This window comes from Homalodisca vitripennis, chromosome 6 (assembly GCF_021130785.1).
Source record: "Homalodisca vitripennis isolate AUS2020 chromosome 6, UT_GWSS_2.1, whole genome shotgun sequence".
In the NCBI taxonomy this organism is placed as follows: Eukaryota; Metazoa; Arthropoda; class Insecta; order Hemiptera; family Cicadellidae; genus Homalodisca; species Homalodisca vitripennis.
The window spans coordinates 153,534,380-153,558,711 of NC_060212.1; the positions used below are offsets into that span (position 1 = coordinate 153,534,380).

The 24,332-nt window shown below is 31.5% G+C and overlaps 1 protein-coding gene across 2 annotated transcripts in view; it reads right to left on the bottom strand.

The window, feature by feature from the left end:
* The window catches only part of LOC124365030 (xanthine dehydrogenase-like), a 34,551-nt gene extending 11,379 nt beyond the window's left edge, over positions 1 to 23,172 (bottom strand). For both annotated transcript variants that reach the window (XR_006922691.1, XM_046820918.1), the window contains exons 1-20: positions 23,038 to 23,172; positions 22,008 to 22,057; positions 21,717 to 21,883; positions 20,580 to 20,740; positions 20,333 to 20,492; positions 19,922 to 20,201; positions 19,018 to 19,256; positions 16,708 to 16,810; positions 14,728 to 14,855; positions 13,353 to 13,481; positions 13,058 to 13,225; positions 12,678 to 12,843; positions 11,766 to 11,881; positions 10,340 to 10,438; positions 9,947 to 10,157; positions 9,206 to 9,389; positions 8,564 to 8,747; positions 6,510 to 6,708; positions 5,677 to 5,864; positions 4,618 to 4,776 (exon numbers count right to left, since the gene is read on the bottom strand). Coding sequence is in view for 1 of the 2 variants with exons in the window: in XM_046820918.1 (XP_046676874.1) it covers positions 4,618 to 4,776; positions 5,677 to 5,864; positions 6,510 to 6,708; positions 8,564 to 8,747; positions 9,206 to 9,389; positions 9,947 to 10,157; positions 10,340 to 10,438; positions 11,766 to 11,881; positions 12,678 to 12,843; positions 13,058 to 13,225; positions 13,353 to 13,481; positions 14,728 to 14,855; positions 16,708 to 16,810; positions 19,018 to 19,256; positions 19,922 to 20,201; positions 20,333 to 20,492; positions 20,580 to 20,740; positions 21,717 to 21,883; positions 22,008 to 22,057; positions 23,038 to 23,072 (3,126 nt within the window). In the remaining variant the exon portion in view is untranslated. The remainder of the gene's footprint in view (positions 1 to 4,617; positions 4,777 to 5,676; positions 5,865 to 6,509; positions 6,709 to 8,563; positions 8,748 to 9,205; positions 9,390 to 9,946; positions 10,158 to 10,339; positions 10,439 to 11,765; positions 11,882 to 12,677; positions 12,844 to 13,057; positions 13,226 to 13,352; positions 13,482 to 14,727; positions 14,856 to 16,707; positions 16,811 to 19,017; positions 19,257 to 19,921; positions 20,202 to 20,332; positions 20,493 to 20,579; positions 20,741 to 21,716; positions 21,884 to 22,007; positions 22,058 to 23,037) is intronic.
* Between the last annotated feature and the right edge of the window lie 1,160 nt (positions 23,173 to 24,332).

Sequence of the window (24,332 nt, forward strand, 5' to 3'; positions counted from 1 at the left end):
AAACAAATGTAAGTTAGGAAAATGTTGTATTTAATTTTAGGAACGTAGTGTTACATTTCAGGGTCCATTAATCATTTTAATACGTCTCATTTACAATTCCAAACCTGTACCTAAAGTAATAAAAAGAAAAGATATAATGTGTAGAAATCAAATGAATAGTTTATTATTGAAATTCATATTTTCTTATTTAATATATTTTATTTAAATGTCGAAAAGTCACTCATTTGTTTTAATCATGTAAATTTATGTAAATGTTTAGATATTTTAAAAGAAAGTTTTCTCACGTTAGTCCATGAACACATATTTATTGCAACACTACAAACATTACTAGTAAATGTTACAGTTAATTAAATTAAACCTAAATTGTAATGAATAATTTTATATTAAACATGTGTTCAAACTATTAAAATTTTTGCTCAATATGTCGGTTACCGTTATCCATTGTTAATTAAAATTTTAATCAATATAAGGAAATGCTATTAAGAATAAAATATTGTGTTGGTTCATTGGAGGGTGTTGTATTGCCAATCGAATCTGTTATTTAAATCCTCTCACAACAGCCCTTGCTTATAATATATTATAATATTTCACGACCTTAATCTAAACCAACCTTACAAAAACGTATATTTTCAAATTTTTTCCAATTGTAACTTAATTGAAGTTAATATAAACAATAATGTATTCTGTATCAGTGTGGAAAACCCCGATTTCTTATACTAAAAATTACGCTTTGAAATATATTATAGGAAAAAAATCAACTAATATTCTGGAATATTTATTTAGACTTATTATAAATATTTATAAAACCTAATTTCCATATAAAAATAATTTATTTTTGGGTATACTGTGCCTGTAGTACGCTAAATCAGAATCAAATCCATTTATTTCGGTAATAATGAAATTTTGTATGAAATAAGGAACATACTTTAATCAATCATAAAAAATAAATAAAGGTATCTTAATATAATTTAAATATAGGTAAGATGTGACAGGAATTATCTTACAGTATGTGGAAATATCTCCAGCAAATTGAGTTTATTTTTTTTTGAAAAGGTTTTGAGCTGGATAGGTTTTTCACGTGCCGAAGCAGCGAGGTAAGAGCCGCAGAGCTGAATGATGTATGCCCTTTTCAACAATCGGGTGAGCCATGTTACCCTTATAACGGGTTTCGTACTGATGGTTAAAGGTAGGCCTATTTTCTGCGAAAAGGGTGTTATTTTTCAAGAAGGTTAAAACTTAAGGTATGTTGATACTTTGAACAATGATGAGACTCAACTGCTGAAAAAGAGGCTTACAGTTTGCACGATGACCAGATCCTGACCATAGTACAAACAATCCTCTTTCGGATTCTAGATACTCTTGAAATTTCACTAGATGATCCCCAAAATCCAATAGCATATTTGAACCTACTGTACACGTTAAAAGGTAGTATATGTGATGGATAGTGTTTTTTGTGAAATACAGGCATTAACACTCGAAAAGAGAAACTAATTGAAGACAAGTTTGTGCATAGGGTATAATTTGTTTAGACCATTTGGGTTTACCATCCAAAATAACACCAAGATGAAGAGCAGACTATGTTGTGCTGATACCATTTACGCTGAGTCTCTCTAAATCACAGCAATGTGTTGAGAAAATGATTATCTTAGTTTTCTCTTCATTTAACTGAAAACCACCTTACTTACATTATTTATTCAAGTCACAATATGACTGATTAGTGATAAAATCTAGGTTGAGATCATCTTGACAAGAAGACAGACAGAACAGTTTTGTCATCTGCATAGCAAAATATATTTGAATTAATTTGGAAGGAAGGACATTTGTATATATAGACAATAGTAAAAGGACCAAGTATGGGGCCTTGGGGTACTCTTAAACAGACTTTCATCCAAACCCCTTGAAATTGACCTTTATTTCTTAGTGAAACTGCCTGATTCCTTTCAGAGAGGTACGAGGAAAGAAGTGAGAGAGCTGCACAGTTTAAGCCATTTTCTGCATTCTTGCAATTTGCCCAAAAGGACGGAGTGGTTGACACAATCGAAAGCCTTGGTTAAATCACAGTATATAGCACCGACACACAGCGACTCATCCAAAGCACCCTAAAGGATCTCTATGAAGTTATTGACAGCACTAGAATTTGAATATACCTTTTTAGAACCAAACAGAGATGCAGTCAAAAGTGCATTAGAGTCGAAGTATCGTTAAAGTCTTGCCAAAATGGTCATTTCGAACACAAGCAAAAAAACAAAAACAAAAAATTAAAATTAAAATAACAAATTACTCTGTTGTTTGAAATCGCAGTTATTTGCCTTTCTTATGGGTGCCCTACGTCCGCGACAGATAACTTAACATTTCCCGGGAAAAAGCACAGGTTTTATTAGATGAGCCAGATTAAAAGCCATGAAATTTGCACACTTAAAAAAATATCCGATGTAACTCCATCCCATCCACTTGACTTTGACTTTTTGAATATTAAATCCACTTTACAACCTCAGTTATAGTATTCGGCTCAAACAAATAAAGAAAAAGGTTATTTAGTTGTTGGAGTTTGGAGAGCTGGTATATTATCAACATACTCGAGAACTGCATCGAAAGAAGTCAGGTGTGATAGTTCAGTTTACAATTGAAACAAAATATTACTTAATTTCTTTTTCTCATTAGCTGGGGTTCGAATACCTTCATTGCCATCAGTAAGGACAATAGTGTTGTTAGAAGATCTTGAATTACCGAGCTCTCATAACTTACCACTTTCCAAGTTGCCCTACCCACTACCCAGATTACGGCTCTGTTTATGTAATCAACGTTGAAATTATTTTACGCATGCAAAATTACCTTACGTGAATTGAGTCATACTTTATAAAATAAGACATGCAAACTGGTGAAGAATTAGTCTTACTTAAAACATAAAGTTACCGCTTGCGTGCACAAGACGTTCTCATTCTTTTCGAAATACAAGGCTTTTTCCCATGGCCTTTTACTTTTTTGAGCATTTAGGACAGGCATGATTAAACAAACAAAGAAATGAATTTGAAAACGGCTTTAATGCCGCATTACAGTCAAGAGATTCGATGACATCAACACTATTCTTATGTTAGAGGTAGGAATTCATAGTAATAATATTTTTTATCATTTATCTCTCAACTTCATTATAACTGTTGTAGACTGGCGCGTTGAAAGGGGAGGCGTTGCTTTATCGGTTTACGATAGACTGATAAGATCGACAAAATCTACTATTTTTAGAGGAAATGGCATGTGCAGGACAGAAATATCAATGCTATCAGTATCTACGTGTATAGATTAAATAATGTCATGAATTGTTTTGAGATAGGTCCATTTGTGTATGGCAGACAACTTGGACTAATCAGTTTTTTTACCAGTTTCAGACAAAGTGGGCCACCTCCAAACTTGACTATACAGGTGGTTTTGGTGCATAGAATAGTTGGTATGTTCTTTCTATAGTCGCTACTCTTGTGATTGAAGCAAGGTAAGAGATAAAATTGTGCTTACGTTCTTCAGGAAGAATGGCGAAGACACAGAAGAAGAAATCGCTACGCACAGATTTATTATTTATTGTAGTGGCTAAGGCTATTTTTATTGAGCCAGATGTTGCTCAAGACAAACCATAGGAATTATAAAACCCCCTTCTACCAAGAAAGAAATAGAAAAACCAGAGGGTTTTTTATTGTAATAAAATTTGTTGCTTTTATACTTTTGATATTTTTTCACCAAACATAACTGTAACATATTTTTAGATGATGATTGATCTTTGGGGTCTCATGTTGACTTATCAAATAATATTTCTAAATTGTCTTTTAAGTGAAACGTATTATGAAAGAAAACCAAATATCTTAAACAAATTTAATATTAAGGTTGTAAATGTCTTTTTGAATTCAGTGGAGCATAACAGATAGAGATTACCCGTTTTTAAGTTTTTAAGTCAAGACAATAGACATGTTAGTTTATAATAACTTATAATACTGTAAATAATTTAAGTTATAGAAACTTACTTGTAGAAGACTATTCTTTTTTTAATAGTCATAATCACCCACATGTATCCCTTATAAGTATTAGAAATAAAAACAATGATATACCTTATTCATTTGCTAAAAGTTGCCTTTTTTATAACAGGTTTCCAATAAAATTGTAAAATACGATTAGGCAAGTACGGTTAGTTCCTACATGAGAATCATATGACTAATGCCTGTAAGTGCAGAGCTTACGGTTTTGGTCGAACTTCTATAAAAGTTTATAGATGAAGCTTAGCAAACATTGCCAACTAAAAAAAAAACTACATATAAGATATTACGACATTTACGAGTATTTACAGATTATTACGAATATAAACAAAATATATAAAACAATAATTGCTAACTAATTATAAAAAATATAATATAAAATTTATAGTGAAATTATTTAACTTTTAAACTGGAGTTAGGTAAATAAATAACAAATAAATATACCAATAAACACGTAAAGTTTATGTAATTTCCATCTGATTAGTTTATTATTGATACATTTTTTATTCATTATTATATTTCCACTTATAACACTCGGCGTATCTTTTATTCCATACCCTAATCGTAGAGAACTAATTAAAAATTGTTGTTTGAAACTTACCTTGGTATTTATACCATGGCCCATCTCACAGACACCGAGGGTGATGGCGACAGTTGCGTCATTCCGAAAAATAGACAACAAAGCATGATAAACCCCTCTGTAGTGTGGCTTGAACCTCATAGGGACCAAAGATATTCCTCTCTTCTTCCACTGATTTAACTGCAAATGCAATTTCAGAGATTTTTAAAACATACATAGGCATGACTTATGAAATCTCAATAACATAGATAGATTTTTAAGTATTTCGTTAGTGAAAAATGTTTTGAAAAGCGGAAAAGTTTCTTTACGAGGCTTAGGTATTTAAAATATGTATTAAAAATGATCCGTAATAAAATAATGTTTAAAGTGTAACAACATTGACCTGACAGCTTTGACAACTAGTTGAAAGCCGTGTATGCCCTACTTGGAGTGACGGCCTATTTGATATCAAGTACGCCCTATTTCAAATGATGATCGCAGTCTGGCCATCGGAATTTAGTTGGTATTAACGCCCCAGTTTAGTCCGATACCACAACTCTTACACCCACACTAATTTCACACTAAAAATACCTTCTATTTAAATTTATTTAAAATAACCTTTATATAAATAACCTTAACAAATGTTACATAGTTTAACCTTTGGTAACTAAAACGCTACACATAGACATTCCTAACAACCTAATGTAATCTAATTGTGAAACAACATCAATGAAGGTTACAATAATTAAACTAAGAAGCTATTAACTATGCCAAACCTCTCTGGGCAAAGATGTGTAGTCCTAATTCAACCTGGAATTGTCTACTTGCATGTTCTTAAATATAATTAAGTAGTTTTATCCGTATTTATATATTTTTTATTTCCATTTTCTCTGTTAATTTTGTTAAATTGATTTATTTTGTGACATAAGGTATTTTATATTAATTTTAAATTATTTTTAGTACGAAATTTATTTTGAACATACTCTAGTATTAACTGTAATACATATAATCCTGTCTGTTTTAATTGCAATTTGAACAATTATAATAATTTCCGCGATTTGTACGTAAAAAATAAATGAAATTTTATTTGATTTGACTCACCCTGTTAAATTCTCTGCAGTGCTGAACTCTGACGTCATAATCTGCATTGCCCTTGAGATCTGAAATGTAACTGGGTATGGGGCTATCTACCATCATATTGTTGAGTCTGACCGACAAAGGGTCTTTCTTCACAGTCCAAGCTATATGCTCCATGATATGTTCTATTGCTCCAATTCCCGATAATGATCCTGATAACAGATAGTTCTAGTAATATAGACTCAGGTCTACCACGTGCGTCGATGTTTATTATTAACAATGTATGTACCCACTGTATGCTAGTTCCTCATTAAGTTTTGTTTAGAAATTATAAAAGGCTTGGCATCATATCATTAGTTAAACCTATATGAACTAGTTTCTGGCATAGATAAAGACAGTTTACCCAAAAGAAATATAGGTAATTTTTGATATAATAAAAAGTTATAATCCGTTTTCTAAATAAGTTTATGTTATATCTAAAATTAGACACAATTACGTGTTTCATAAAAATCCCAAAGAGATGAGTAGTAAAAATATCCTAGTTACAATTTATTGGGTAGAAGTGTATACATAACACTAGTAAATAAGGTTATTTAGAAATATCTTAAATTTCCCCTGACAATTAAAAATATTGAAATTGTTCAAAATTTTAAATGTTCTGTTGAATATTTTGTCTTGCAACATTAAAATATTTAATAATAAATAATTAAATACTTTGAATATCATGTTTTCATCTTAAGATCGCAATGAAAACTAATGTAATACGTCATTTGTCATACATCACATTTTGTAAGTATTACATCTATCATTTTATTATAGGTGAAATTGTTGGTTTTAATGAAATAGTCTGTCATAACCTGGAGCCCTAAGGTAGGTCGTAGTCGCCTTGTCGGTCCTTACGTCGTAGAAATCAACACTCCAGGTGCTGCTGTCGTACACGTTAGGGAAGACGGGTAGAGAGATCCTAGCCGACCCAGAGTCGTTCAGAGCCACCCCTTTATCGCTGTAGAATTGTCCCTTAAGGTATTGGATCACTCCCTCGTTATCCACACCTGCCTGAAAACAAAACGAATCATTAGCTCTAAATTTAGAGAACTGAATAGAAATGTATTATTGTACTGACTTTATTAAATGGATGACTTTAAAATAGTATTATCAAGTATTAAAACAACGATAAAAGAAAAAAAAATTCAAGGTCAAACATTTTAACGGAGGCGTTACATTTTACAAACGTTTTATTTACTTAATAACATAGGTTGTATAATAAAAGAAGAATAAAGTAATTGATTTTTTTTATAATAAACATGTTTTAAAGGTAAAACTTTTCAAAACAGGCTTTAATGGTTGAGTAAGTGTGAAACAAACATGAATTTCATACTGGTGGAATAAAATATATTGTTGTAGTAATAAATTGACAAACGTAAGTTTCCCATCACAAAAGTAAACTATTTTTCATGTAGATGATACATCAAATAGCATACTCAAATTTTCATTCTTTCTCCTTTGGACTGAGCAAGAACAGACATAAAGTAGTGAGTGCAAAGTCTAAATTTTGAGTTTTAATTTAATAGCCTTCTGTCTTTAGTACCATAAATCATTCATATCTCATTGTTTACATAATATTAATCACTTACAAATATAATAATACGATAAAAAACTTTTGTATAATCTTTTGTTAGTTTTAAAATAATTTTATTGTTAACTTTGCTTATGTTAATTTAATTTTGTTTTTATCCACCTCGTCATCTCTTTCTTAGTTTTAATCATTGTAATTTGTTTGTAAATATATTGTTAATTTACAATACAATAATTATTAAATAAATTTCATTCCCTCTCCCGCAATTCTGAAATTTGTTAATATAAAATTTTTAAATTATTTTCAAAACCTTAATATCAAAATTATTTTCAACCAATATAGTGATGAATGTTAAAAATACGAGTAGACTACAAGCAAGAGGCAAATCGAAAATCTACCATTTATACTGCTTACCATCTCATCCTTCTCCTATATTTGACTGTGCTAGTGAATAGATTTAAATTTGGGTTCTGACTCGTAAAAGTTTTTATTCGCCTTAAAAAGTACTTGAACGCCAACAAATAATATTAATTAGTATTAAAAAGTCACATAGACAGTATTATAAACTATTTATAACGGTTTTAATAGTCTCTGAGATGAACCGTCTAGATTTTGGTGAGACCCAACCTTTATTATTTAATCAAAATTTCATAACCATTGTCTTCGAACTTTTCCAATTAAAATTTTAAAAGAAGACTACCAGCGTTCAATTCATATTTGAATAGATACATTCCTTACTAATTATTGTTTAATGTATTGAGTTATTTGAACATTTTCCATTTTATGAACTTCAATCATTGTATTTAATATTCAAAACTATCCGACACAATCAAACACTCTCTGAGTGAAGAGCTTGCTTTTGTACATGCGTCGTCTTGCTCGCACATTATTATTAAAATAAGAAAATAATTATATATTTATAACCTAACTTAAATCTTATATTATTAATTCCCACATTTGAATATTTTAACATAACCCCAATTGACGTGAATTTGTATGTATTAACTAAACGTATTACAACCATCGGAAATAAAATTGAAAGACATTATTTATTAACATTTGCAAAGAAAACAAAACCAGAGTATTTATTTATTTTTAAGTCTGTTATTATACTTTGAAAGCATGTGAAAAACATGCATTAGTAATTCATGAAATTTTGTGTTGTGAAACGGAAAAAAATACATCCTTAGCCCGCTAAAAGAAGTAGTAACTTCCAAAAACTGACACTTCTGAAAACATCGCTGCATAGTCGTGAACAACTTTTGAAGTACCTACTAAAATTCCTAATAAAGTCGTAAAAAGTGTATTTGTTATATTACAGACAGGTTGATTTACCTCATAGTTTATGAGGAAGAGATATCTGCCTCCAACAGCTCTCATGTTGGATTCCAGATCCATTACAATTCTGACAGGTCTCTGGAGCAGATAGGCCGCTAGCGCACACGCACAGGCAGGTAGGGTAGCTCTTGAAATCTTACCTCCAAAACCTCCACCACACCGCTTCACTGTCACGTTGATCCTATATTGCCATAATACACGGAAAACACTTATTATAAAGAATAATATAATTTTCTTTTCAAATATAAACAAAATAAAAATGTAACGTTTTAAATGTTGTAGTCTTCACATTTTTCACTTTCAATGGGATCCACTATCCATCTATATATTTTATTATGGTTTAACAAGTATTTTATAAAACATAATTATAACTCAATTAAGCAATTATTTGTAAATTACATGATTTTAATCAACGGAATGCAACATAGGGATACGCTACACCACGTGTTGCCATCATGGTTACCTATAAAATCAATGTAAAATGTTCAGCTGCGCTCAGTAAAATTCCATGGAGTCATATCGTATGTACCATCATCAAACTCAATCCTGTATATCTAGCATTAAACTTCATTATAATGTTGGAGATCTTCTAATAATACAACACTAACTCATTTAAATTTCTGTCACTCATGTTTTTACCTGTTAGATGATATATTAAGCAGTTTGGATATAGCTTCTTGTACATGTTGCATCCATTGAGTAGGCAGGACAACATCTAAGGTGTTATTATCCCGTGGGTATACTATACAGGTCAGTGTTTCGTAGAAATAGAAATACTGGCCCTTGTAAGAAAAGCTTCCTTTTATCGTATGTTCTACATCATCTGAAAATATATACTCACTATATTATAAATTAGCTTTAAAAATTGCTCACCTGTAGCAATAAAAGTTAATCACCTGTAGCATTATTGATAAACGTTGAGAAGAGATTATAGATCTTGTGAGAAAAAGCTTATAAATACTAGTAATCATAGTTCGAAAAAAATCAAGAATGCCAATCAATTTCTACACTCCTTTAATTTATTCACATACACAAATGAAATTATAGACACCTCTGTAATGTTTAAGATCAATCTCATTGTTAATGGGGATAAGGATATTATCAAATTTAGTTAGACAAGGATATTAAATTTGAATGTATTAAGTTCACCTCCATATTTGAAAACAAATTTCACAAATATAAAGCTGAATATCTAATTGATAAATAAAGACAACAATATTTAAGTAAAAAAAAACCATTACAAATAATGATCTTGTAATTTATTTTGAATCCTCATTTGATAACACGAAACTTATATTTAAAAATTAGTTAATTAATTAATTACCACTAGATAACCATGACTCGAAGAACTCGAATATTTATAAAAATAGATATGATTACCTTTTGTTGAAGTTGGCTCAATCGATCCTGTTAGTATAATCCTTTCTTTATCACCTTCTTTCAGGACATCATCTACATACAATAACGGTTTCTTGACGTTGATATATTTAAGGACGACTCTTCGAGCGGCGTAGTCGGCCAGGTCTTGACTGTTGGCGAGGATCACCCCCGCGGCTTGTCCTGCATATTGTATATCCTTCTCCACAAATAGCTTTAACAGGTGCTTTTATTAATATAGTTAAATAATTGAGCGATCAGTATAACATTAAGAGATTGATCTGATAAGAATAATAAAGAGTAGCACACAAATTTCCACAAATTTAGCACTCAATCCTAATTTTAACAAACAATTCTATTGAAATAAAAATGAAGCATAGTCAAACAGTAACTTACCAGTTCATGTTCATTAACGACAGGTTTTAATATGTTTGCGAATGTATTCACACCAGGGATATCCTTTGCTGAGAGAAAGGCTACAACCCCCGGGATGCTCTGCACAAGGTAGTAAGATATATTTGTCAACTGTTATACATAATAAAATAAAGAGTATTTTTCTGAAGAATAAAACATTTCATTATGAAATAAGGATAATAATAATCTCCTAGAGTTTAAGTAAGTTATAATAAATTAAAATATGAAATTGTCTTATTCTTTAGAAAAAAGTAACCTGTTAAAATATAAATTACTCTTAATACAATTTATTCCAATAAAAGTTATTTTAAATAAGTACTTATTTTATGGCTCTAAAATGTTTAGCCCACTTGCTACAAATGTTTTTATTATATAATTTAATGATATACTTATAAATATGAAGTAAAAAGTAAGCAAGGTAACATTTAAATGTTATTTAGACTTAAAAATATATTGGGTGCATTTTTGAAATTGGCTACTGTTTTGGTCTTGAAAAATTTGAAATCTTACATCAATCTATAAATGGAGAATCTGTCCTTCTGTTTAAAGATCGTCTCAAAGTTTTATTTTAAACTCTTTTAATTTTTATTATGTACAATACTCTGTATCTTATTATGATTTATTAAATAAAAAAAGTCATTTTAAGTAGTTTTCATACTTGTTACTTTTATAGTTCCCTTAATATGAAGATAATTAGAGTTCTGAGTGTTGATTACACTTATGCAATGTAATATTGAGAAACATATTTATAAAAAGGCAGTTATTTTTATATTCAAAACTACTAATCTAACATTTTAAGTTTGGGAGTTACCCCCTGTTTGTACAATATTTATAAATATACATGTGACATGAGATATAATCCTTTTTATAGAGTTTGCATTAGCTCAAAGTGTCTATGGAGAAAATGAATCTGCTCAGTTGAAGCTTTTTATATCATGGATTTAAACTATCTAAATAATATACGATAAATTGCATTGAAAAGAAAATTACCAAATTTAATATGTTAGATTTATAGTTAAGAATATTCAAATGGGCGCCTATTGAAAAATGGATTTTGTCATTGTTTAAACAGTACTCCATAAGTATATTCAGCACAATGCGCTCTGAGGTCTCCATTGCTTAGGCGAAAATAGAGAAGTTCCAAAAATCCTAAAATTACTTTTCCTTTAACAATATTCAGAGTGTTCCGAAGAAAAGAAATTTGACATCTATATTAAATAATGGTATAATTTTTACACATATTTTAAATATCTCTAAGATAAGTGTGTTTGTCCATTAAAACTAGGCTCTCACATTTACAGTTTCTAAGATCACAATAGTGGTTTACTGAAGAAAGACACCTTGCATGGATAATAAGTACTTACAAAATATTTTGGACAAACTTTTTGTTACCAGAACCGGTAATTACCAGAGCAGGCTGAGGATTTATCTCGGCCAATGTAGCAGGTCCTCGGTCTGTCAACACCAGAGAAGCGAACAGTTCTGTCAGCGAGGGTGGTATGTCATTGGTGTATTCAATCTCACCTGCACGAATATGCATGGTATTAGTAAGTGTTTGCAGGTGCATTAGATGACATCTATGGTGGGAATTAATGCACTAATACAGCATGTAGTAATAGGCGAACATATAGATGGAGAATACCAAACAATTGATATAATCATAACCATTATAACGTTTTATCGAATCGTTTCTTCTCCTCAGTCGGATCGATTACCGCATCCCTACTGGAACTCGCTCTAGAGGCAGCTTTGGTCGCAGGCAACATAATAGAAACTATGAGTACTTTTCTCGTCTGCTTGGAAATACAATTTTTGAATCACACGTGAATAAGGACCTTCGTTTTGACGCTTTGGGGCCGAAGTTAGGGCCTTGTTGCGGACTCTGTGGGAGTGATTGTTGTTGGTATCTGTGGTCGCACTGGCACGTAAGCTGAGTCAATGGAGAATGAAAGCTGATGAAGATGTCATAACTCTATTTGTTGCTTATTGTATAAAGATGTTTTTGTCAGAGTTAAAAATATATACTACATTTCTAATTTTAAAACCCCAGTTTTTATGTTGTAGGTATCGTAATTAATTATTAAACTTAATTGAGTTTTGCATGCCACTTAAAATATTGTAACAGGAATTAATTTTTCTTTTCTTTTCTTTATTTGTCTTCAGAGGTTAAGTGGAAGAGAAGACGTTTTAGTCCTAAATTCGCCTCTATAAACACAGATACTGTTTATTTCATATTATTTTCTAAATGTTCTTACATTATATAAATATATATCCACTGATAAAAAAAATTAGGATCAGCTTAAACTAAGAATATTTGCACCTGAACATTGTATAAGAGATTCCACTTTTGGCATGGGTTGAGTCAGAGGATACTGTTGAGGGTCAGTGAAATATTCCTGCCTGCCCGAGGACAGAGGTCTCGAAATCTCCTCTCCCCCACTTCTGAATTTCGGATTTATAGAAGATGGGCTTAAACCAAGAACAAACTGAAAACAAAATTGCGTTATTCAAATATGTGAAATAAAAAAATGTATTGACAATTTATCAGTAATAATACAGTTGGTATCTCATAAGAAATAACTTCTTATAGAAACAATCCTTCTCATCACTAATATTATTACTATACACGTAAATATGTGCTAGTGCTAGTCCTACTAAGTATTCCTTTAATATTATTTGGTTAACTCCATAAATACTAACTCTATAGAAAAGAGACGATGCCAAACCATTCCTGTACTGTTCAGAACTTTCCGGCAACTGCCTGTCTGGCACCACCTCCGCACTGAGAATGGATAAGGTCTTTTGAAGTGTTGCTGTGTTTAGAAGACATTTTCCCTCTAGATATGATTCTGTATGGATGGCATGAATCTAAAAAAATATGCTCTTATTAAAACTGCGAGACCAGGGTTATAAACAAATTAAACACATACCATTACTTTATAATCATCAAATGGTAATGAATAGTGTTAGTACGATCCACAGCTTTTATACCTACGAAATCAGGTCTTACACCACCGTAGACAATCCTTGGTTTCTGCAGAACTTTGAAATTTTTATTTTTGTTGAAGCTAAAACAGAATCCTGCATTAACTATGGCGTGGTCGTTCTGAGCTCTTCGCATAACCTGAAATCAGAATAGGTTAATTTTTCGAGTTATCAAAGTGAGTTTTGAGTAAATTGATTAAGATTAAAATCAATCTTCAGCTTCAAAATATGTACAAACTGTGATACATTAACGCATAGATGAAATCTTTAAATATATTATTAGCAGCTTGAATATTAAAAATGTGAAACTAAATAGAAAATAACATAATTTTAATTTTAAAATGTAGTAAAGGAATTGGTTGAAAAAGTAAAACTTTTTGTTATTGATAAATATTTTTCATAATATTCACCAGTATTGATATAACTAGCTGAAATATTGAAATTTGTTACGTGAGAATGTAGATGGTGGGGTTGAGTTTGTTCGTGTTTTATGTGCGTTTTATTGAACATTAATTTCTTAAGTTCTATGTGTAAGAGGATAATATTTAGGGTAGGTTTATCCAAAATATCCAAAAATGAGTTAAAAAACAGGTAATTAGACACTTAAATGGTGATTTATTATTATTAAGGTTAAACAGGTTTAAAACCTTGTGATATGGATTGCAAAAATCAACATACTAAAAAACAAACTTTTTAAAAGCATCTTTATAACTTTTCCTTATTTGCCTCATATTAATGTACAAAATATTTATTTTAAATTAATGTTATAAAAAATAGAAATCATAGTAATGCAACATCATAATATTGTAATTTGTTCTCATTTCCCTCCGAATTAAAGATTTATACCATGGATATTTTGCTTTGTAATAAGACTTTTAACTTATTCAACCTGGAAAATCTCAATTTAGTACAAATGTAATTTAAACTCCCATCAAATTCCTTACTATATGGTATATGTTTCAAGTTATTTCTTAAAATCGCCACCTAGCCTATATTCTCCCATCCCGTCTCAAAGATTTTCCAAATATTTTCTAATGTTTGTCTCAGAACTATTTTAGAAACAAGATTTTCCAAAAGCTGGACTTTTCGAGTGTAGATGGTTAGTTATAGCACTATTAACGTGTAGGACCTTCATTATAATAACTTCTCAATTTTGTTGTTGTAATTACGTTTGAAATGTACAGAGTACATGATGATCAGATCACCTAGTGAAAAGTACAGAAATGTTCTTACCAACATGTCCTATAAAACTTAGAGATGCTCCTTTACCAAAATATAGATTTCAATATTAACTCGTAGTATGTGTTAAGATTGATCTTTACGCAAAAATTTTCTTACTCATGTAACATTATATAAAACACAATACATACTAAGAGATATCTTACCTTATAGGTTCTTACAATATAAGTTTCATCCAAAGGTTTAAACACGATATTTGTAATAACTCTTTTACACATGTTGATCTGAAGAAACTGAGGCAATGAGATCGTGGATCTTAATCCACTTCCACTGTCTGCAACACATACAATTTGTTTTAAAGAGTTAATAATGTAATTGATTACTTAACTTATGCTATTCTAATTAGACTTTAGATCCGATTTCAATTATATAAGCACGCAAAATTTTCCTAGGAATACATACAGTTATGTCCTCTAAGAAATAATAAATCGATCATCAACATCAATATTTTTGGTTGAGATTGAACTCAGAGGGTATTAAAAGGTTATAAAATATGAAATAAAAAGTTACGCCGATAATTATATTTCCTAGAACATTTCAAACCAAGTGATTTTTCAGATTTTTTGTAAGGTTATCTGAAGATAATATAACTAGTTTATATGTGTCTGATATTCGGATTTAACTGCAAAGCTGGAAGTATAAACTGAGATATATTATAGAGTTATATTCTTAACCATATCAAGATCCCCCTATTTTGATCTCTACCAAAACTAGCGTAAGTTATGATACATTTTTTGTTAAGAACAAATCATCTAACGATTCAATTACACGTGTGTGTGTATTTATAAAAAAATTGCTCTTTGATCATAGATTATTAGTACTGGTAATAATTTCAATCAGTAAGCCTGTTTTATTACAGTATGGCAGGTACATATGGCACAGGTCCGATTAAAATTTCATTTGCTTAGATAAACTAGTGCTACAAAATTACAAGTGTTATTTCGCTTGAGCATAATACGCCAATTATTGAATTAGTTTCATTATTTTCAGATCCATGGATTATGGCCTAAATGCATAATTAGGCACACAATTAGCTCTTTGCTCATAGATTATTAGTAATGGTAATAATTTCGATCAGTCAACCTATTTTATTGTTAACAGTATGGAAGGTAAATATGGTATGGATCCGATTAAACTTTCATTTGCTCAGATAAACTAGTGCTACAATATTGTAAGTTTAATCTCGCTTGTACATAAAAATAGATCCATAGGTCATGGAGTTTTTCTGCCAATAACTTCAATGCCATACTCTGGTTTAGACTCAAAGTTTTACTCTCCGAGACTCCCTAAGTCCCTAAGAGATCCCGAAAAAGAGTCCATATTTGACTTATTTGAACAGTGTCTTATTTTTACTTGGCAAGGCTAGTTCTCGGGATTCATAATTTAATAATTTCAATTATTGCATTTTAGTATTAACTATTGAAATTATTCGTTGATTATACAAACGAGTATTAGTAATGCATATCTTAATGTGTATGATCCTATTACTTTACGAAAAGCAAATTATATTTTTATATGTAATCATTTGAGTCCATTTTCGGTAGGGCGGACCATATTCCTCTTTTGAATGTTGTAATTTTCTGATCTTGTCCTGAGTCGTTTATTAACTTAAAATTTAGTATCTACTCATCATTGTAACACTGATGATGAAGAAGCTAAAGCTCTTTGGACAAATGAAAATATTAACTTGAGCAATGTAAGGTCGAAAGCTATTAAACATTGAAAGCAGTTTTATAAATATCTGGTAAAATCTAAATCTTTATAGCAATTTACTTAATATCCAACGTCTTCTAAAAAAATCAAAGACAACCGTAAAACCAAACTTCTTTGAAGGTAGGGTTTACTTGCACCTGGATTTACTAGAAGTATCCTCGGTCTTCATAGTTTAACACATTTATCTGAAATATATTCGTATAACCGCTGTATTTCTCCCAACTAGGCGAATTAAGCTGTATTGGTCCGATGCTACAAGCTTATTGTATTAATACTAATTTTATAGTTTATGTTGCAATTAATTTAATTTCATCTAGTAATTTACTTACTTTATAATTTTTATTTTAAAGTACAATAAAAATAAGCACAAATTCACAACACGATGAGGTTATTTTATATAGTATGTGTCTTACCGATGATCAGTTGGGCCCCGACCGTCTCAAATATGGTGAACAAATCTGATGGAAATCTTGGGTAAACATGCTTAGCTGAAAGGTTGCCAGCTAAAGTTCCCACCTAAACATACATGGCAGGATGGCTTAAAATTTTTAAAATAAATCAAAGGTACATAAACTAAGAGGTTATTCTTAATAAACTTCACGTATCGCTTTTAGATGTGAGTGGTATGTTTACATGGTATGTTTAGAACATTTTCCATTATTACATAATATTTTGTATCCCGTATTGTATTACAAATAAATGTGAATATTAATAAAATACCGCTCTACTGCTTACAAACACATTATTATAATTCAGTAAATAAATTAAAGATTAGTCTGTTTCAAAGATTACGTTACGCACCACAAGGTGGTTTTATTTGCTGAATTGAAAAGGGTTTGAATTAGTTGATAACCAAGATATGTAATTATCAATTGATAAATGTTTTGTAAAACTACATACAAAAGAAAACTCTTCAAGTTGCGAAAGATGATTCCAGTGATTTATATTTCAACGTCAATTCGTACAAGTGTTTGATGATTCTGCGTGACATAAATAAAAAAATCATGTGACACGCATATTCAAAATTACAACTATTTTTTGCGTATGATACTTCGAAAATACTCTCTTTAGAAACTAATAACCTGGAAGATTCAAAGTTCAACAATTTCCTAGTGAATAAATAGCTATACTGTTGTATATAATTATGATACAACAATCTAACTGTGGGGTGGATACTAATTAAAGCTACGTGATTCTAATTATTTCATGAACAAATAATTAGGCTATGGATGGCTAAAATGACTATAAGTTATACATCAGGCAATGGACAAACTTAGTCATAGATAGGTGCATAGGCGATATATAGCAAGTTACATTTTCCAATGTTTCACACCGCGTACTACGGGACTACGAGAACAAACAGCAATAGATCAGCGACATAATTCCAATATAGACAATTTCACAGGATAAATACACCTAGAAGTTGACAAAAAAATTCCTCAAAATTGTTATATTGTTATAGACTGTGTTTACAATGTTATACCTTGTAATTGGAAATACTTAGGCGAGACAAAAACCAATACATTTGTGAATTAAAGAGTGGAACGCAAACACAAAAAATGTGCAGTGGAAACATTGAATATTAGTCAATACTACGTGTCTGAACATCATCGCATGGAGTGGGATGAAGCCACAATTACAACCGAGAAGAAAGTTTTTTCAAACGCACACTTATTGACTTACATAATATTAGCAAATCAACACTCGGTTGAGGTTAGGGTGTTTTGGCTAACGACGTTAAAGATATTTGACTAGAAAGCCTAAAACTATTTAAACAACGCACGCGCGCGCGCGCACACACACACACACACACACACACACACACACACACACACACACCTCAATGCGAAAGTCAAAACCGGCCGGAGGTAAAAGTCAGAAGTCGGACCTTCAGAAGTCAGAAGTCAGGAAGCTGACCTTTACTACCCACCCGCCGTGACCCAAGCTGTCCTTTTCTCTTTATTTTAGATGACACAAGATACCACAAAAATTGCCGATACTGATTTTCCATTCACTGTTCCAACTTTATTAGTTTGAGTGTTACATGTTTGTTTGTGTTTATAACCTGTGCAGTGACATCGCTACGGTCCACTCTTTCCAGTGTCACATAGTTCATCTACCAGGGATCATTTATAACCGTGAGTAGCAGTCAATTACAACAATATTGTAGTTTTTATGGATAAGCCTTCTTCCTTCTTGCACCTGAAGAAGAGGAAGATATGTTTCAGTTAGTAGACGAACCATAAATTTGTACTCTTAAGTAACATATACTGATGTAAAATGTCTGAACTCCTATTATACTTTCAAATCAACCATCTTAAATAGCACAATTAACAAAATAAAACATAAGATACAAATATTTCCAAGATTTTACTCTCAATCTGGATGTAAAAATATCCCCTTCAACAGTCCAATTACTTAATTACACAAAAACTTATTCAGCTGCTTATTTTAAAGAAACAGTTTCGTAAAGCATCTGTTACATTCATACGGTAAGTTTTAAAGTTGAACTTTAATTATAAACTATTATTATTATTGAATTAAAAAGTATAAAACTTTTTTTACCCATGTAGCTTTTTGTTATTGCAAAATTTATTGGTGTTTATTTTCAAACAAATTTATAAGGAAAATAATATAATATTTTACTGAAAGCTATGCCATATGGATAGAGAAACATCACGCCTATAGAAAAAATTACATTGAGTTATTGATTGATCACTCACGTTTCTGACAGGTATATGAGCAACCTTCGTCATGTGCTTGGCCAAAATCTTGAGGTAACTAAAGGATTCCGGTTTCTCGACAGCTACAGCCCGGAACAGAGTGATGGTGTCTGTTAGAGATTTGTTGGCTCCCAACACCAGGTCCCCGACAGAGTTGAAGGAATGAGATTTGAGTTCAAGCACACCATTGATGTCGATGTATACGTCTGGAGGTGTTGGGTATTTCTCTTCAAACACTCCTGAAAATATAAATTCTTTACTCGTTTGTACATATTTCTCGGGATATTTAAGTTTGTTCAAAAAATTAAATATTTTACGTGTATAACATATAAAATAATATTGTTTTTAAATAATGAACCATGCATATAGACTTTCCATACATTGCATTATAAATTTTTCGGACTACCGTATTATTTAATAAATCTCAATATTAAGTCACGTCATATACACTATAGCATAGTTCTTTGTTTACTGTCTTCTATGTTGTTTTTAAAAAAGTTACATGTAATAAAATATAACATTAAAATTTTGTAATAATTTTTAATAATTAAAATCTGTAACAAATAATTCAGAAAATAAAATTTCAGGTTTTAAAATGGCCACCATACAATATATTATAACCATGTAATAATAAAATACGGGGTATATTTAAGTAGATATGATAATTTAAAGTTTATTTTGCTGTGGAAAGTAAAAAAAGGTTAAATAATTTTGCCCGGATGTAGTAATCATATCAAAATTTAAATAGCCTAATTGTTTGCATATTTTTGAAACAACATTCGTTTGGATTACTTCAAAAAGATAGAATATAACAATATTCTTCTTCTTGTCTAAAATGTGGTAATTTATTTTATTATGTGATCTTCATAATCATTCATCATCATCATCTAATAATTAAAATTACCTTGGGCAGTATTGCCTCCAACCAACATATACGATCCATTAATCATAGTAAATATCTCAAATATTTCCTGGACCTTAGTGACTTTGTACCAATGGCTAGATCCCTTGGTATCAACACAAAGGGTTGTCGGTGACAGAGCAAGTTCAACAAAAAAAGGCTCAAAATATTGACAGTTGAATATGTTTTCAACGTCTACGATTTCCTTGGACGGATTACCAGCGCAACTTTGGAGATTTGACTTGATGTGGTCTCCTCGGATGCTACAACCTTTCGAAAGATCCTGAAATGCATTAAAACTTTTTTTTAATGAATTTACGAGATAAAAATAAACTGGTATAAAACAAACTTAGTGGTTGCTTTCGGAAAAAAATTAAACTTTTAGTGATCTTAACATTTTTACGGAAAACTTACTTCAATATCGCCCACGTTTTTATGCAATTCCACTGTACTATTTTCTGCAAAAGTTTTGAAGGCCTCCAAAATGGGTCGGTAGCCTGTGCACCGGCAGTTGTTGCTTCCAAAAGAGTCTTCTATCTGTTTCATACTCATATCTTTGTCTGTCTTGAGTAAGCTAGAAAAGGTAGCAAGTTAAGGTAACACCAATAGTTTTATATGATTAAGTATGGCAATTAGATATAATTTAACTGAAACGGTATACCTATACATAGCCATGACCCAGCCCGGAGAGCAGAAGCCACACTGAGATCCGCAGAAGTTAGCCAGGCGTGTCTGGACAGGGCTGTAGCCTTTCTGTTTGCTGCCAATTCCTTCAATGGTTGTCACTGACATTCCTTGACACGAGTATAAAGCGTACAAGCACTAGAATTCAACAATAATGTGTGTAATATTTGATTCCTTGCTGAATGGACGTTATTATAAATCAATACACAATTTAAATGTAAAACCTTGTGATCTCCAAAGGAATTCTATCAAACCTTACAAAATTTTAATGATTAAAATGCAATAATAGTAATAGTTAAGTGTCTTTGTAACAAACCTTTAAAGATATATGATTTATGTGACAAGAAGAAGCTTTAAGCGCGTATAATTGTATGTGTTTCTTTTATGTACAAATAGGAACTTTTTATTTTGTGTTGAAATAACGCTGAATGATGGGATGTATTGAATATATTGTTGCCGAAAAGCAAAAGACTAAACGAGAATAGCGTTAGAACTGTAGTAAAATACTCCTGGTAAACCACAGTAAGATTTATATGTTTATATATGTGTGTACACACACACACACACACACACACACACGCGCACACACACACACACACACACACACACACACACACACACACACACACACACCACACACACACACACACACACACACACACACATATATATATATATATATATATATATATATATATATATGTACTATTTCCATTCTCTGCATTCCTCCTTATATGGAAAAATCAGTTTTTCCGACTGAGAACTCTTTCGGTCTTTTACACTGATCCTTCACATCCTGTTAGTCACAGTGTTTTTGAATTTTCATCCTGATACTGAATTTATTCGACATCTCCATATCTTTTAAATTTTCTCGGCACCACTTTAAGGTAATCTGCGCTTTAATTAAATTCTAAAACTTAATAAAAATGTTAGTAATTAAGTGTAAAATAGTTGAAATAAAAATAGAAGAAATCTTTTCATTGTAGTAAATTTGTTGTTTTTAAGGTTTTATAGTCTAGCGTCTGAATAAATCCAGAAAGTACCTGATTTAAAAATTAGGCTCGTAATAAACTAATTAAATTTCTAATACACTATTCGTTTTCTGATTACTTACTGAGTTTATACCGAAGGATCTATCAATTCCTGTGACAGGATCAGTGAATGTGAGGTTCACTATGCAGGATCCACATCCACCCTCGCGGCACATGTATTTGGTGCCCTTCAGATGAGCGTGTTCACGGATATACTGCAAGAGGGTGGTTCCCGCCGGAAGTCCCCATACTGAACAAGTAAATAAACTGTATTGTATTTTTTCACCAATTTAATAATGACTGAAAAGTTTTACTATTTCAAAATTAATATTTTTTATCAATAATCTATTACGTAGTTAGCTCTATCAACTTACCCTTATGGATCTTCCCGTTAAGTGAGAATGTGACATAATTATCAGCATCTCTGAAAACAAAAAGGAATTGCATATACCATTATGACATCTAATAAAAATCCTTTAGTGAAAGTTCTTGTGTTGCCGAGAGGTAAGAGAATACAAGGATTATGAAGTTCTGCCATCATTAGGTGTTTCAACACTTTTCACTAGTTTAAATTGTTAAATACTAAGGTTAAACAAGCAGTCACCAGTGCAGCTGTTTACTGTATCGCATGTTTGAGTATGAACGTTTATTCTATACCAGCATGTCTCCAAAGTATTTTAGATACAAAAAATAGCTGTTTGAATTATTAGAAGGCTTCGTCCTTTAAATTCGTGAATAGGGATTCTTCACTGTCATAAAATCTTTAAATTTACACACATTTTATATTTAGGGTAATAATGTGGATTATAAGTAGCTTGAAAGACCTTCTATGAATAGGTCAATATCACATGTATATAACGACCTATGCAATCATATAATGTCATATTCACATTTCATGAACCCTTTATTTTTTTAGAATCTATAAATATAATAATTAATTTTGAAAAAACTAAAAATACTATTTTTAACCGTTTTGAAAGTATAGTTTTTCAAAATTGCACCATTTTGTTGTAGCAACTGCTAGATAGCTGAAACTTTCACAGGATAAACCTATTTAATGAATTGGACAGAATTTGAAAATGTTCGGTGCATAAATGGACCAGTTGTATAAAATCAAACGTGTAAACCTCTTCGTGGTACATCAAAGTATATATATATATATATATATATATATATATATATATATATATATAATATTTTGTAAAATTTAAATAATAGTTATTTAAGAAACTAAAACTTATGACAAGAGAAAAACAAATTTCGGTACCAATTGAGTTAAATACTTAATACTAAGAAAGACTGAATAACCACAAAACTAGCATATACGTCTTCTAGTTACAATACTAAAACTTCTCTATTAGAAAAAATATTAAATATTTAGAGATAAATCTTTTAAAGACTCACCTTAGTCTATCAGAATACGTTAAATTTGCCGCCATTATAGATCAATTGATTTGTATTCAAGTAAAAAATATTTAACACGACTCTGCATGTAAAACATACTGTAACGTAACTACACGACACGAACCTCCGTTCCAGAACCACTTGATAACAATTTTATTAACCTGGGGAATACAGCTGTTATCACGTAAATAATTGAAATGATAAGAGGAACTTGCTACCTTCGTTGCTTACTTTGCACTGTAGATATCGCGAAGTAACGTATGAAACCGCAATACACTACTGAGCTGATCAAAATAAATATGAAATGAAAAGTAAACAATTGACTTATAAATTTTTAAATTTTGGTTTTTTTGGCAGATACTTAATATTTTTTACTGCATTTTGCTGCTCGATAACGCTCAATCACAGTTCCAAACGCCAACATATTGTAGAATTGGATGATTTACTTTATCATAGACTGTTACATAATCTTCAGGCTAGATGCAGTTGGTTTTAATAGTGTGCGAAAATGACGTAAACAAACGATATTTTAATCTTACCGTTAAACTGAAATACTAATATTTAGCTACCAGGCATGCCATATGTTTTATACCAGACAAATACAGTAAGACTGATAAGGAAATGTATTTTTTTTTTTTCCTTTGGGATATTGGGGTGGATTCCTAGATCCTCACACGTCAACCTGAGCTTATTGTGTGCCCCTTTGATGTTAGAGGGGTAAGCCTATCTTCGTGCCCTTAATTAGGCTAAGAAGCTTTTCCCCGATACTAGCATCTGGTTCGTCGCCTGGTTGTTTATCACCGAAAAGAGCCCTTCTCCTTGCTCCCAGTCTCTCACAGTCCAGTATTATGTGTTTTGCAGTCTCTTCAGACTTATTGCAGAGTCTACACTCCGAGTCCTCATTTCGTAAACCTAGAGTGTTTAGGTGTTTCCTGAAGTGGCCGTGTCCAGTGATCAAGGCAATCACTTGCTTAACCCGATCCCTCCCCAGCCCCATCAGCCATCTGGTGAATCCGGAGCTAGAGTCGGCAAGCAGTCTTTTGCCGAGTGCTTGTCCTTGGTGACTCTGCCACCGCAAGCGGTGTGTCTTCCTGGACCATTTGTTTATACTTTGATAAGCGGCTGACTTGCTTATACCACAACTCGGTTCTGGACCGGTGTATGGCATGCTTGCTCCGCTTTTGGCAAGCCTGTCGGCGCATTCGTTGCCACCTATGCCTGTGTGGCCCGGTACCCAACCAAGACGCACACAGTTGCGTGATCCAAGCTTGCAGAGAGTGTTAAAGCACTCCCAC